At 49.1% G+C, this 13,495-nt stretch overlaps 1 protein-coding gene across 3 annotated transcripts in view; it reads left to right on the plus strand.

Moving 5' to 3' along the window:
* The window catches only part of SHC2 (SHC adaptor protein 2), a 190,294-nt gene that overhangs the window by 34,772 nt on the left and 142,027 nt on the right, over positions 1 to 13,495 (plus strand). Inside the window, exon 2 of one of the 3 annotated variants that reach the window (XM_078669204.1) lies at positions 12,424 to 12,633. The exons of 1 other annotated variant lie outside the window; for it this stretch is intronic. In XM_078669204.1, the coding sequence (XP_078525330.1) occupies positions 12,427 to 12,633 (207 nt within the window). In that variant the 5' untranslated portion in view covers positions 12,424 to 12,426. Of the gene's footprint in view, positions 1 to 11,787; positions 12,634 to 13,495 lie in introns of those variants that run through there. One more of the 3 variants, XM_078669203.1, reaches the window with a different exon arrangement.

A 13,495-nucleotide genomic window follows, 5' to 3' on the forward strand; every position in this document is an offset into this window, starting at 1 on the left:
AGTTCCCTGGTACCGGAGAGCCGTGCCCAGCTGTTGCATGGGAGATGGCTGCGCATTCCCTCTACCAGGGGCCATGCAAGTTCCCTGGTACCGGAGAGCTGTGCCCAGCTGTTGCATGGGAGATGGCTGCGCATTCCCTCTACCAGGGGCCATGCAAGTTCCCTGGTACCGGAGAGCTGTGCCCAGCTGATGCATGGGAGATGGCAGCGCATTCCCTCTACTGGGGGCCATGCAAGTTCCACTTTTTCATATTGCCTATGTGCAGGGGCATAGTGAACCCTGCTCCAGCGCACCCCTTGCTTTAAGAACTACAGCGAAAATGGAGTTCTTGATGGGTCTCATAATTAGTGTGAAAAGGTGAGTGAGTAAGTAAGTGAAGGGATGGGTGGATGGATGGCTGGTTAGATGAGTGAAATGATGGATGGATAAATGAGTGAAAGGGTGGATGACGGGCGAGTGAATGGGTGGATGGATTGATGAATTGATAAGTGAAAGTGTGAATGGATGGACGGATGAGTGAAAGGGGGGATGTAAGGCTGGATGAGTGAGTGAAAGGGCGAGTAGATGGTCAAAACGATGGATCGATGAGTGAAGGAGTGAAAGGGTGGATGGATGAGTGAAAGGATGGTTGAATGATAGGTTCAATGGATGGATTAATGAGTGGATGAGTAGATGGATGGGTGGGTGGGTGGATGGATGGCTAAGTGAAAGGGTAATTGAAAGAGGAAGGGGGATGGGTAAATGGATGACTGAACGAGTGAATGGCTGGAGGGATGAGTTAATGGATAGATAGGTGGAAGAGTGGATGGATGAGTGTATGGATGGATAGGGTGAAAGGATGGATGGATGATGGATGAGTAAAAGGGTTTATTGAGGGATGGATGAGTGAAATGATGGATGGAAGGAAACGTGATGGATAGGTTTGTAAATGGATGAATATGGACATGGATGCAGCCGCAGTTGGAAGTGGGAGTAGCTGCCAGGCGGTGACGTCGGGAGGGGGAGGGGCAGGGTCGGGGGTAGTAATCTATGGATTACGGAGCTTTACAGGTAAGTAAACATACAAATAAATAAAACGAATTTCGTTGCATGCACTGCATCGCATTTGGGGATTTGCCAGTTGGTCACCTTAGTCATCACGGCGACCCCTCCAGGTGCCCGTGGTTGGGGGGGCGGTGATCCTCGGCGTTCAGATGGAAGCAGGGTGCTACCAATGACAGAGGCGACAGGTGTAGGCGCCCTGCAACCCACTCATCACCACCACATGAAGGAAGAAAAGAACCCGATCAGCTCTTTGACCCAACTTCCAGAAAAAAACTTTCAGGCGCCATGGAAAGGCAGCAGCATTTGCTGTCTGCAAGTTTGTCAAATTAGATTTGTACAATAAACCAATTTGAAAAGGAAACTGCATGAAATGTCTGCCCCATCACAGTCACCACTCTGCGTCTTCAATCCCTCGTTCACCCCTCTTTTAAACCTCAAGTCAACTCCTCTCCCTCAAATTTCGGGAGGGGGGGGCTAATTCATCCAGCCAAAGCCATGTGCAGAGTGGAGATGCAGAGGCTCTAAGTAGGGGTGAAAACACAACAAAGCCTTTATTACCAAGTAAATGGTCTTTTGAAGACCCGTGTGAAGTACTCAGGTGCGTCTGTGTGTGTGTGCTGTGCCGGAAGCTGTCTCAGACAGGCACACACATTCTTATAACATTCACACCTCTCAGAATGACAAATCACCACTTCTAGCTGACTGGTCATGGGCTGGGAGTGGGAAGATGGGCACAGCAGGGGTAAAGGGATGGCCAGTGCAGGTGACGCATTTCTTTTGTATACGAATTTCTACAGACATCATAGCCCAAGGTTTGCTGTCTCTGCACTTGTATAGATGTGTGTTCCATACAAGTGCACAGACAGCACACCCTGGGCTATGACGCCAGCAGGAATGACTTTACAAAGGAAAAGCTTCACCTGCACTGCCATCCCTTTCACCCTGCTGTCTGTGCACTTGTATGGAATACACATCCACGGCGCTGCTCACCAGATAAATGGTGAACAGGGCCATGGATCTGTCTCTTTTTGCATCCAAGAGCCCGACGAAGCAGAGGAGGCCCAGGCAAGAAGAAACCAGGAGACATTTGACCCACACCTATCTAGAAAGTGAGACCTTCGGGAGGGGCTGGATGCCAGGACGAGAGTGCTGCTGATCAGCCAGACTCCACAGTATAGTATCAGAAGAGCAGGCAGCAGTTTTTAAGTAAGTTCCAGTAACTTTAATGCCTTCTACAGCATCACCAGCATTACCTACTGGCTGCATATCTAGGTTACGGTGTTTTAGACTTACATGCATGGAAACTTCAAGGAGGACATTCCCCTCCGAATATGCAAATGTAGTGTAAGCTTGTAGGGGCAGATTTACAAGCCACTTGGGCCACTTTTGCGTCACTTTTCTCATGTTAAAAGTGACACAAAAGTGGCGTAAGGGGCTTGTAAATCTGCCCCATAGCGCTCAGCTTTTAGGATGCCAGTGGGGTAATTTTAGGGTGGGTATGGGTTTTGGGGTGGGAGGGATAATTTTAGGGTTCAAGGTGGGTATGAGTTTTGGGGTGCCAGGGGTAATTTTAGGGTTCAGGGCGGGTATGGGTTTTGGGGTGCCAGGGGAAATGTTAGGGTTCAGGGTGGATATGGGTTTGGGGTGCCTGGGTAATGTTAGGGTTCAGGGTGGGTATGGGTTATGGGGTACCAGGGGGTAATTATAGGGTTCAGGGTGGGTATGGGTTTTGGGTTGCAAGGGGGGACATTTTAGGGTTCAGGGCGGGTATGGGTTTTGGGGTGCTAGGGGGACAATTTTAGGGGTCAGGATGGGTATGGGTTATGGGGTGCCTGGGTAATGTTAGGGTTCAGGGTGGGTATGGGTTATGGGGTACCAGGGGGTAATTATAGGGTTCAGGGTGGGTATGGGTTTTGGGGTGCCAGGGGGACAATTTTAGGGGTCAGGGAGGGTATGGGTTATGGGTTTTGAGGTGCCAGGGGGCTAATTTTAGGGATCAGGGAATGTATGAGTGTTAAGGGGTCAGGGGGTAATATTAGGGTTCATATGTGTGCTCTAATTGTTGTCCAGTTTCAAATGCAGAATTCACCACTTTTTTTTTCTCAGCTTGGCCTGAGCATTACCCGATCCGGATTGTCTGCCATTTTAGCCATGCCCCTATTGATTAACATTAGCCACGCCCCTTTGTTTGTCACCCCTGGAAACATTTCTGCGGATGCCCATGCCCGTGGTGCCCGCTGCAGCCTCATGTGAATGTTTTGCTGCTGTGACCAGGAACTGGGCATTAGCGTGATGTGTTCTGGGTTTATCGATAGACGGGCGACTGCATGCAAAGCCACGAGGATTCATCGATAACACGTCCTGATCCAGGAATGGGGGCACATCGTGCTTTCTGAGTCGGCCTGGGCAGTGAACTCTGCTCCGTTCGCTGAGTTTTCCACACTCCGTGGAGCACATGGAGTTCCTTGCTCGCGCTTGTCAACATTAAGTTGGTATGTGTGGAAAATCCGACGCAAGACCACATCCCAGTGAGATTTCTCAACAAGGGTGGCTCCGGATGATCGCGACTGCTTGAGCTGAGAAAATCTCTGTTCGCAAATGATGCCATCTCACGAGATCTTACAGGGTCCATGTAAACCTTTAAAAAGTATTTCAAAAGGATTTTGGGCTGGGGTAAATGTAGGCAGTTTAAACTCAGAAACAATCTTAAAAAATTGAATAAAATCTGAAATGCACTAGCATTATCCATCCAAGAAACCTGAGTGGACCATGTATGTGATAGTAGTGCAGCGTGCCCCATGTGTGTTCTAGTAGTGCAGAGTGCACCATGTGCGTCATAGGAGTGCAGAGTGCACCATGTGCGTCATAGGAGTGCCGAGTGCACCATGTGCATCATAGGAGTGCCGAGTGCACCATGTGCATCATAGGAGTGACAAGTGCACCATGTGCCTAATGTGAGTGCCGAGTGCACCATGTGCATCATAGGAGTGCAGAGTGCACCATGTGCATCATAGGAGTGCAGTGTGCACCATGTGCATCATAGGAGTGCCAAGTGCACCATGTGCATCATAGGAGTGCCGTGTGCACCATGTGCGTCAGAGGAGTGCAGAGTGCACCATGTGCATCATAGGAGTGCAGAGTGCACCATGTGTGTTATAGTAGTGCAGCTGTGTTGGACTTGGCCCTCTCCGCAGGGTCATCCCTGAACTTTTTGCCTTACTCCAATATTCTCTCTGACCTGTTTTTGTGGTTTAATGACTCTGGGCACTTTACCACTGCTGACTCCACCCTCCAACTCAAACTCCACCCTCCAACTCCACCCTCTGACTCAAACTCCACCCTCCAACTCAAACTCCACCCTCCAACTCCACCCTCCAACTCAAACTCCAACTCCAACTCCGACTCAAACTCAAACTCAAACTCCAACTACACCCTCCAACTCCACCCTCCAACTCCAACACCACCTTCCAACTCAAACTTGTTAGACCTGGCACCATTGGCGTGGGTCTCCCTTCCATTTTGTTGCTGTTGCCTCATGTGTTTTTGCTGGTGTTAGCTGCTCAGAGCACTGTGCCACTGCCAATCAGTGCCACAGTGCAAGTGCTCCCTGTATAAAATGTATACATTGATTGGATTCCCCGATTGGCGTATTTGGATTACTATCAGACCCCAGTAAAGTGCATCAGGAGTGCCAGGGCTTGTAAATACAAATGCTGCTGGTGTGCCTGCAGCACTGGTTGTGCCACCCACAGAAGCGGCCTAGTAAAATGTGTCTAGGTCTGCCATTGCAGAACTTGCGGGCAGTCTGATACTGTCATGCTAACTGCGCAAGTACACCTACTTGCCAGTCCCTAAACTTTCCCTTAACTTCATATTAGTCACCCCTATGGTAGGCCCAAGGGCAGGGTGGATTGTAAGCATAAGGTAGGACAAGCCCTGATGTGTGTGGCATGTCCTAATAGTGAATTACAGCCATTTTCGCTTTTCACTATTGTAAGGCTACCTGTTTTCATAGACCAGAATGGGCTGCTGGAATTATTACACTCTATAATCCAAGCAGGCTCAGGGAACATGGTAGAAAGTCAAGTTTAGTATGCCTGAACCCAGAATAATAAAATACTTCTTTTAGTAAAGTTTATTTTAATATCCTGTGTTTGCAAATGCTACTTTTAGAAAGTTAGCATTTGCTTGCCTGACTATTTAAGCCCGCCTCTGCTAGGATGTGTATCTGCTGTCTGGTTTGTGTGAGTGATAGGGCTGGGGAATTCCAGGAGACAGTCTGGGCTGCCAGTTGGTGAATAGAGGGATTACCCCCAGGATTGGTGGGAGGAGTGCGCCTTGACTCTGAATAGGGCTGTGCTCTGCCACCACAATGCTGGCTCCACCTCCTGCAGAGCGTCTGATGTCTCTGACCTGCACCCTGAAAGAAGAAGGCAGCTTCATGTCAACAAAGTGCTCCAAAACTGGGTTGAACCAGGCTCAGGCCCCCTTGCCTGCAAAGACAAAATAAATGGTGTATAAAAGTAGGAGCCCTGCTCCTAAACATCAGATCCTGTTTGTGCCAAGAAGAAACTCTGCCCGAAGAGAAGAACCTGGGAAAGATGCATGGAGGACTACTGTCTCTAGCCTGAGAGACTGGCCTGTGGTGGGGGCCTTGCTGCAAGAAGGAGAGGAGAAAAGACTGAGAAAGACTTTATTTTATTCAACTTGTGCAACCTCTGAAGCAGATCTCCAAGGGCTTGCGTGTGAGCCTGCCCCCTGAACTGCGCCCCAGGAACATTGGGCTCTATCCCCCTGAAGAAAGAAGCTGCTGCTGGTGTTGCCTCCCCTGCAGCGCTGACCCCAGAGAACTGAGTGCGCTGTGAAGTTGTCACGCACTCTGAGAGCCCGTGCACCCCGTCCCGCCGAGCAACGTGACTCCTGAACGATCACGCCGCAACTCGCACAGTAAATCCCAGCCCTGCCTGGCCTGAGCACGGTGACTGCTGCCAAATCGAGCCAGAGCTCGCACCGCAAGAACGGTCCTTCCGGTCCAAGCATCGTGACCCTGTGGCCCCCGAGCCGTAGGTCACACAGTAAAGACGGACTGCGCCTGGGCGCACCCCTCCTTGAAACGCCCTGCTGAAAGCGCCTCGCCGCTAGTATCACTTCGAGCCGCTGCCCCCCCTCTTCAGGACCGGAGCATCACCGAGATCAAGAGTCGCCCCACAACGCATCGATGCCCTCTGTGAGAAGAGGCTGCCGAGCCATCAAGCCGTAGCTCGCCCCGAAGGAGGAAGGCACCGCGACGTGGGACGTCGGATCTCCCTCGGCATTGTTCGCACCGGACCCCCTCTGCAAACTAAGGTACTGTGATCTATACACTGCGTACGAGAGGCGCGTGAGCTTCTACGGGGCACGTCAGTATTGCCATACGAGTCGCGCTACAACACTACGACTCGCACCACCCGTTTGTAGGAAGAAGCACCAGTGTACGCATTGCCCTGTATGCTGCGCTCCGGACTGAGACGTCCGTGAAGCGCACTTCTTCGTGAAATCCCTTCGTTTGTGAAACGCGATATGCATCGCCCAGGAGGGCTACGCACCGTACCCTACCTTTGCCCATTTGATCGCACCCCCCTTCGCGTACCGCAAGGCGCGTGAGGTCCGGCACGGTCTCAGTGTGCGCACCGAACGCAGCGCACGGGAGGCCAACGAAGCGCACCAGAGCCTAACGAAGCGCACGGCCTGCTTTTAAGAACAAAGGAAGAACTGAAAATTGCTTTTAAGAACTGTGGCATCATTTGGAAAGTCACTGGAACCATTCTAAGTCCTTTAAATCTGTATCTAAAGCCTGCTTGAACGTTTTGATATAAAGAGTATATTTCTTACAAACGAACAGCCTTGTGTCTCTGTGTAGTGGGTTGATAAGTTACTGTGTGGTATATTACAGATGCTTAACCATATGTGCTCTAGAGATTAGCCTTGTCTGCTCGCGCCACGCCGCCTAGAGGGTGAGCAGAGGTTATTTCTAGGAGTAGTCCTTTGCCCTGACTAGAGGAGAGGGTCCCTGCTTGTCACAAGTACATACCTGTGCCAACCAGAGACCCCCAATTCTAACAAGCGTGCACCATGTGCGTTACAGTAGTGCAGAGTGCACCATGTGTGCCATAGTAGTACAGATTGCACCATGTGTATTATAGGAGTGCAAAGTGCACCATGTGCGTTACAGTAGTGCAGAGTGCACCATGTGCATTACAGTAGTGCAGAGTGCACCATGTGCGTTACAGGAGTGGAAATTGCACCATGAGCATTACAGTAGTGCAGAGTGCACTATGAGCGTTACAGTAGTGCAGAGTGCACCATGTGCGTTACAGTAGTGCAGAGTGCCCCATGTGCATTACAGTAGTGCAGAGTGCACCATGAGCGTTACAGTAGTGCAGAGTGCACCATGAGCGTTACAGTAGTGCAGAGTGCACCATGTGCGTTACAGTAGTGCAGAGTGCACCATGAGCGTTACAGTAGTGCAGAGTGCACCATGAGCGTTACAGTAGTGCAGAGTGCACCATGAGCGTTACAGTAGTTCAGAGTGCACCATGTGCGTTACAGTAGTGCTGAGTGCACCATGAGCGTTACAGTAGTGCAGAGTGCACCATGAGCATTACAGTAGTGCAGAGTGCACCATGTGCATTACAGTAGTGCAGAGTGCACCATGTACGTTACAGTAGTGCAGAGTGCACCATGTGCGTTACAGTAGTGCAGAGTGCACCATGTGCGTTACAGTAGCACAGAGTGCACCATGTGCGTTACAGTAGTGCAGAGTGCACCATGTGCGTTACAGTAGTGCAGAGTGCACCATGTGCGTTACAGTAGTGCAGAGTGCACCATGTGCATTACAGTAGTGCAGAGTGCACCATGTGCGTTACAGTAGTGCGGAGTGCACCATGTGCATTACAGTAGTGCAGAGTGCACCATGAGCGTTACAGTAGTGCAGAGTGCACCATGTGCGTTACAGTAGTGCAGAGTGCACCATGTACGTTACAGTAGCGCAGAGTGCACCATGTGCGTTACAGTAGTGCAGAGTGCACCATGTGCGTTACAGTAGTGCAGAGTGCACCATGAGCGTTACAGTAGTGCAGAGTGCACCATGTGCGTTACAGTAGTGCAGAGTGCACCATGTGTGCCATAGTAGTACAGATTGCACCATGTGTATTATAGGAGTGCAAAGTGCACCATGTGCGTTACAGTAGTGCAGAGTGCACCATGTGCATTACAGTAGTGCAGAGTGCACCATGTGCGTTACAGGAGTGGAAATTGCACCATGAGCATTACAGTAGTGCAGAGTGCACTATGAGCGTTACAGTAGTGCAGAGTGCACCATGTGCGTTACAGTAGTGCAGAGTGCCCCATGTGCATTACAGTAGTGCAGAGTGCACCATGAGCGTTACAGTAGTGCAGAGTGCACCATGAGCGTTACAGCAGTGCAGAGTGCACCATGTGCGTTACAGTAGTGCAGAGTGCACCATGAGCGTTACAGTAGTGCAGAGTGCACCATGAGCGTTACAGTAGTGCAGAGTGCACCATGAGCGTTACAGTAGTTCAGAGTGCACCATGTGCATTACAGTAGTGCAGAGTGCACCATGTACGTTACAGTAGTGCAGAGTGCACCATGTGCGTTACAGTAGTGCAGAGTGCACCATGTGCGTTACAGTAGCACAGAGTGCACCATGTGCGTTACAGTAGTGCAGAGTGCACCATGTGCGTTACAGTAGTGCAGAGTGCACCATGTGCGTTACAGTAGTGCAGAGTGCACCATGTGCATTACAGTAGTGCAGAGTGCACCATGTGCGTTACAGTAGTGCAGAGTGCACCATGTGCGTTACAGTAGTGCAGAGTGCACCATGAGCATTACAGTAGTGCAGAGTGCACCATGTGCGTTACAGTAGTGCAGAGTGCACCATGTACGTTACAGTAGCGCAGAGTGCACCATGTGCGTTACAGTAGTGCAGAGTGCACCATGTGCGTTACAGTAGTGCAGAGTGCACCATGAGCGTTACAGTAGTGCAGAGTGCACCATGTGCGTTACAGTAGTGCAGAGTGCACCATGTGCGTTACAGTAGCGCAGAGTGCACCATGTGCGTTACAGTAGTGCAGAGTGCACCATGTGCGTTACAGTAGTGCAGAGTGCACCATGAGCGTTACAGTAGTGCAGAGTGCACCATGAGCGTTACAGTAGTGCAGAGTGCACCATGAGAGTTACAGTAGTGCAGAGGGCACCATGAGCGTTACAGTAGTGCAGAGTGCACCATGTGCGTTACAGTAGTGCAGAGTGCACCATGTACGTTACAGTAGTGCAGAGTTCACCATGTGCGTTACAGTAGTACAGAGTGTACCATGTGCGTTACAGTAGTGCAGAGTGCACCATGTGCGTTACAGTAGTGCAGAGTGCACCATGAGCGTTACAGTAGTGCAGAGTGCACCATGAGCGTTACAGTAGTGCAGATTGCACCATGTGCGTTACAGTAGTGCAGAGTGCACCATTTACGTTACAGTAGTGCAGAGTGCACCATGTATGTTACAGTAGTGCAGAGTGCACCATGTGCGTTACAGTAGTGCAGAGTGCACCATGTGCGTTACAGTAGCACAGAGTGCACCATGTACGTTACAGTAGTGCAGAGTGCACCATGTGCGTTACAGTAGTGCAGAGTGCACCATGTGCGTTACACTAGTGCACAGTGCACCATGAGCGTTACAGTAGTGCAGAGTGCACCATGTGCGTTACAGTAGTGCAGAGTGCACCATGAGCGTTACAGTAGTGCAGAGTGCACCATGAGCGTTACAGTAGTGCAGAGTGTACCATGTGCGTTACAGTAGTGCAGAGTGCACCATGTGCGTTACAGTAGTGCAGAGTGCACTATGTGCGTTACAGTAGTGCAGAGTGCACCATGTGCGTTACAGTAGTGCAGAGTGCACCATGTGCATTACAGTAGTGCAGAGTGCACCATGTGCGTTACAGTAGTGCAGAGTGCACCATGTGCGTTACAGTAGTGCAGAGTGCACCATGTGCGTTACAGTAGTGCAGTGCTGTATAGTGAAGAAGGTAGCTCTGCTGTGACTCTGGTGAAATGGCAGGAAATAAAAAAACGCTTCTATAATAAGAGTTAAACAACAAATACATCTTAAAACACTTGCATTTTCCCAACGTAAAGTAGGACATCGAAATCCAAACAACTGAAACAAAAATACCCAAGCCCATAATCTGTTAAAATGACCGAAGAAAACAACTGCAAAGGAAATGCTGAAACAAGACAAACATGCCTAAAATAAAAGTCCACACCATAATGTCTACACCCAAAACTAAAAGACATGAAATACTTGAATCATACAAACAGGAAAGTGAACTGCTAAAATGTACCATACATAAAACAACAAAATATAAATATAGAGAGAGTAAAACTCTATAAATAAACCATGCTGTTTCGTGATTTAAATGGGGTGACCCCACTGTTAGGTTACGCTCCCTAACCCCAGCCCCCACTCATAGAAAAACAGCCCTACACCCATTCCTTGGCATTTGAATGTTTGTGTCAATTCATCGTAACCTTTACCCTTCTACAGCACGTGTTTTAGGTGTTAATAGGGTTGGTGTGAAGTGTTTTATCTGTTATGCTTTCTTCTTTTCCCTGTAGTTTTTGTGTAATTTGTATGTTTTCCTTTAGTTGTTTCCACTGGTTATCACTTTGTATTGATGTTTATATAAAATGTCTTAATAAAACCCAGAACACACCCATTATTCACTCATGTTATCTATCTATCTATCTATCTATCTATCTATCTATCTATCTATCTATCTATCTATCTATCTATCTATCTATCTATCTATCTATCTATCTTTCTCTCTATTGTCTCTATACCTGTCTAGCTATCTATCAATCTATCTATCAATCTATCTATCTATCTATCTATCTATCTATCTATCTATCTATCTATCTATCTATCTATCTATCTATCTATCTATCTATCTATATCTCTCTCTATTGTCTGTATACCTGTCTAGCTATTTATCAATCTATCTATCTATCGCCCTGACTCTATCTATCTATCTATCTATCTATCTATCTATCTATCTATCTATCTATCTATCTATCTATCTATCTATCTATCTATCTATCTATCTATCTATCTATCTATCTATCTATCTATCTATCTATCTATCTATCTATCTATCTACCTATCTATCTATCTATCTATCTATCTATCTATCTATCTGTCGCCCTCACTCTATCTATCACCCTCACTCTATATATTTATTTATCTATCTCTCTATCTATCAATCAATCTATCTATCACCCTCACTCTATCTATCTATCTATCTATCTATCTATCTATCTATCTATCTATCTATCTATCTATCGATCTATCTATCTATCTATCTATCTATCTATCGCCCTCACTCTATCTATCTATCTATCTATCTATCTATCTATCTATCTATCTATCTATCTATCTATCTATCTATCTATCTATCTATCTATCTATCTATCTATCTATCTATCTATCTATCTATCTATCTATCTATCTATCTATCTGTCTGTCTCAAAACAATTTGAGGTGGGAGAGTGAGAAATACGAGCAATGAAGAGTGAGAAGCCATGTGAGTGAGTGATGGATGGAGGGAGGGAGGGAGGGAGGGGGGAGGACATTGATGGATGAAGGGAGGGAGGGGCTTGCAGAGTTATGTCTACTGACAGGCAGAGAAGGGGAGCCAGGGATTAAAGAGAGAGGGCTGTTTGTGTTTTTTCTTTCAGTAGCACAGCTCTCCCAGGTCTGCAGTGTGCTGGCAAATGAGCAATACTAGCATGACATCACCATGCGAGCTGAGCCTCCCAGAGGGGTGGGGATGGAGCTGAGAGAGAGAGAGAGAGAGAGAGAGGGAGAGAGCAGGGAGAGAGAAAGGCTTGGGACCAGCACTCTAAAAGCACTTAGGCAGACACACAGCAGCAGGGCATGCTGACAGAGCCTGGCTATGATCGCTTGCGGAATGACTCTGTGACATCACTGGAGGACGCGGTACCCAGCCTAGACATGAGCAGCAAGGTCGCCTCCACGCCGGTCGCCTCCCCGTCCCCATCGCCAGCCCACTCTTGCCCTCCGTTGGCTGACCCGCGCCTGCAGGATGACCAGGAAGTGGCCACCACATTTTGCATGCTCATCCCCAAAATGCCACAGTGGAAGTTTGCGCACCCATCGGGGTTTCTGAACCGCAGCCCGTCCAGTGTCAGCAAGGACCTGCCAACTGCCCGCAGTGTGGCCCCCGCAGAGGCCGCGGGGCCCGCTGCCAGCTTGGCTGCTGTCTTGAGCGCCTGTGAACCCGTCTGTTCGACTCCATGTTCTTTGCAGGTGATGAACCGCTTTCGAGGTGGTGGTGGTGGTGGTGGTAATGGTGGAGCAGCAGCTGGCGTGGGAGGAAGAAAGAACAGCCGTGTGGAGGGCATCAAGCTCGCTGGCGAGGAGTGGAACCGCAAGGGAAGTTTCATCAACAAACCCGCGCAGGGCTGGCTGCACCCCGACGACCGGATCTTGGGGCCCGGAGTCTCCTACATCGTACGGGTGAGTCCGTGTTGACCTCTGTTGGGGGCTTTAGCATTGATTGCATTTACAACATGTCAATAGGCATCGCTGGTGCACTTGCACATGTCGGGGGGTTGGGATGTGCCTTTTTATGGCTGTGCTTGTTTCAAAATGCTCCACTTGAGTTGCGTTCACCAGGTTAAACCCCAGCCAGAGGGGTGATGGATAGAAGGAACTTTCACGAGTGGTGAAGAGCGTGAGTCCTTGCGGGGGTCTGTCATGAAAGGTTGAGGCGGGGGTGGAGTTTGGTGGCCTAGAAGCTGGCGTGGGCCCAACCAGGCCGCTCGATGCTTGCATTGGTAATCACTAGCTTTAATCTGTTTATTTCCTGATGTACCCTCTCCTCTGCATTGGGTGAGACTGGAGCGATGTGTGTTTGCTACGGTAGAATAGAGTGATGTGTGTATGTCACTCTGACATTGCAGCGATGCCCGTACATCGGGCAGTACTAGTGGGTATGTAACATTCAGACTCCAGCTTCTTTTGGTTGCCTTCCTTGGGCAGAAAATGTGCACTGCCTGCCAGAGTTTGAGTTAGCCAATGAGAAGGTGTGAGACTTCAGAAAGCTCTCTTGAAAGATGAGTCTCCTATAAGCATCGGTAGAGGGGTCTGGGCTTCTGGCAGGCGCCATGTTGTTGTGTTGGTTCCTGTGGGCCACTTGCTATGACGTCAGGTACACAGAGAGGCTCAAAGCACTGCCAGGTATCAGATTATTCTGTGTAAACCTCACATTAAACCATCTGTGGGGGCGCTGGGGGCCCACAATGTGCAGATGGACAAAGCCCAGTGATATCGGCCTAGACTCGGTCTGCTGGTTTCCATTGCCTGTTTTACCAATCCA

This window comes from Lissotriton helveticus, chromosome 12 (genome assembly GCF_964261635.1).
Source record: "Lissotriton helveticus chromosome 12, aLisHel1.1, whole genome shotgun sequence".
In the NCBI taxonomy this organism is placed as follows: domain Eukaryota; kingdom Metazoa; phylum Chordata; class Amphibia; order Caudata; family Salamandridae; genus Lissotriton; species Lissotriton helveticus.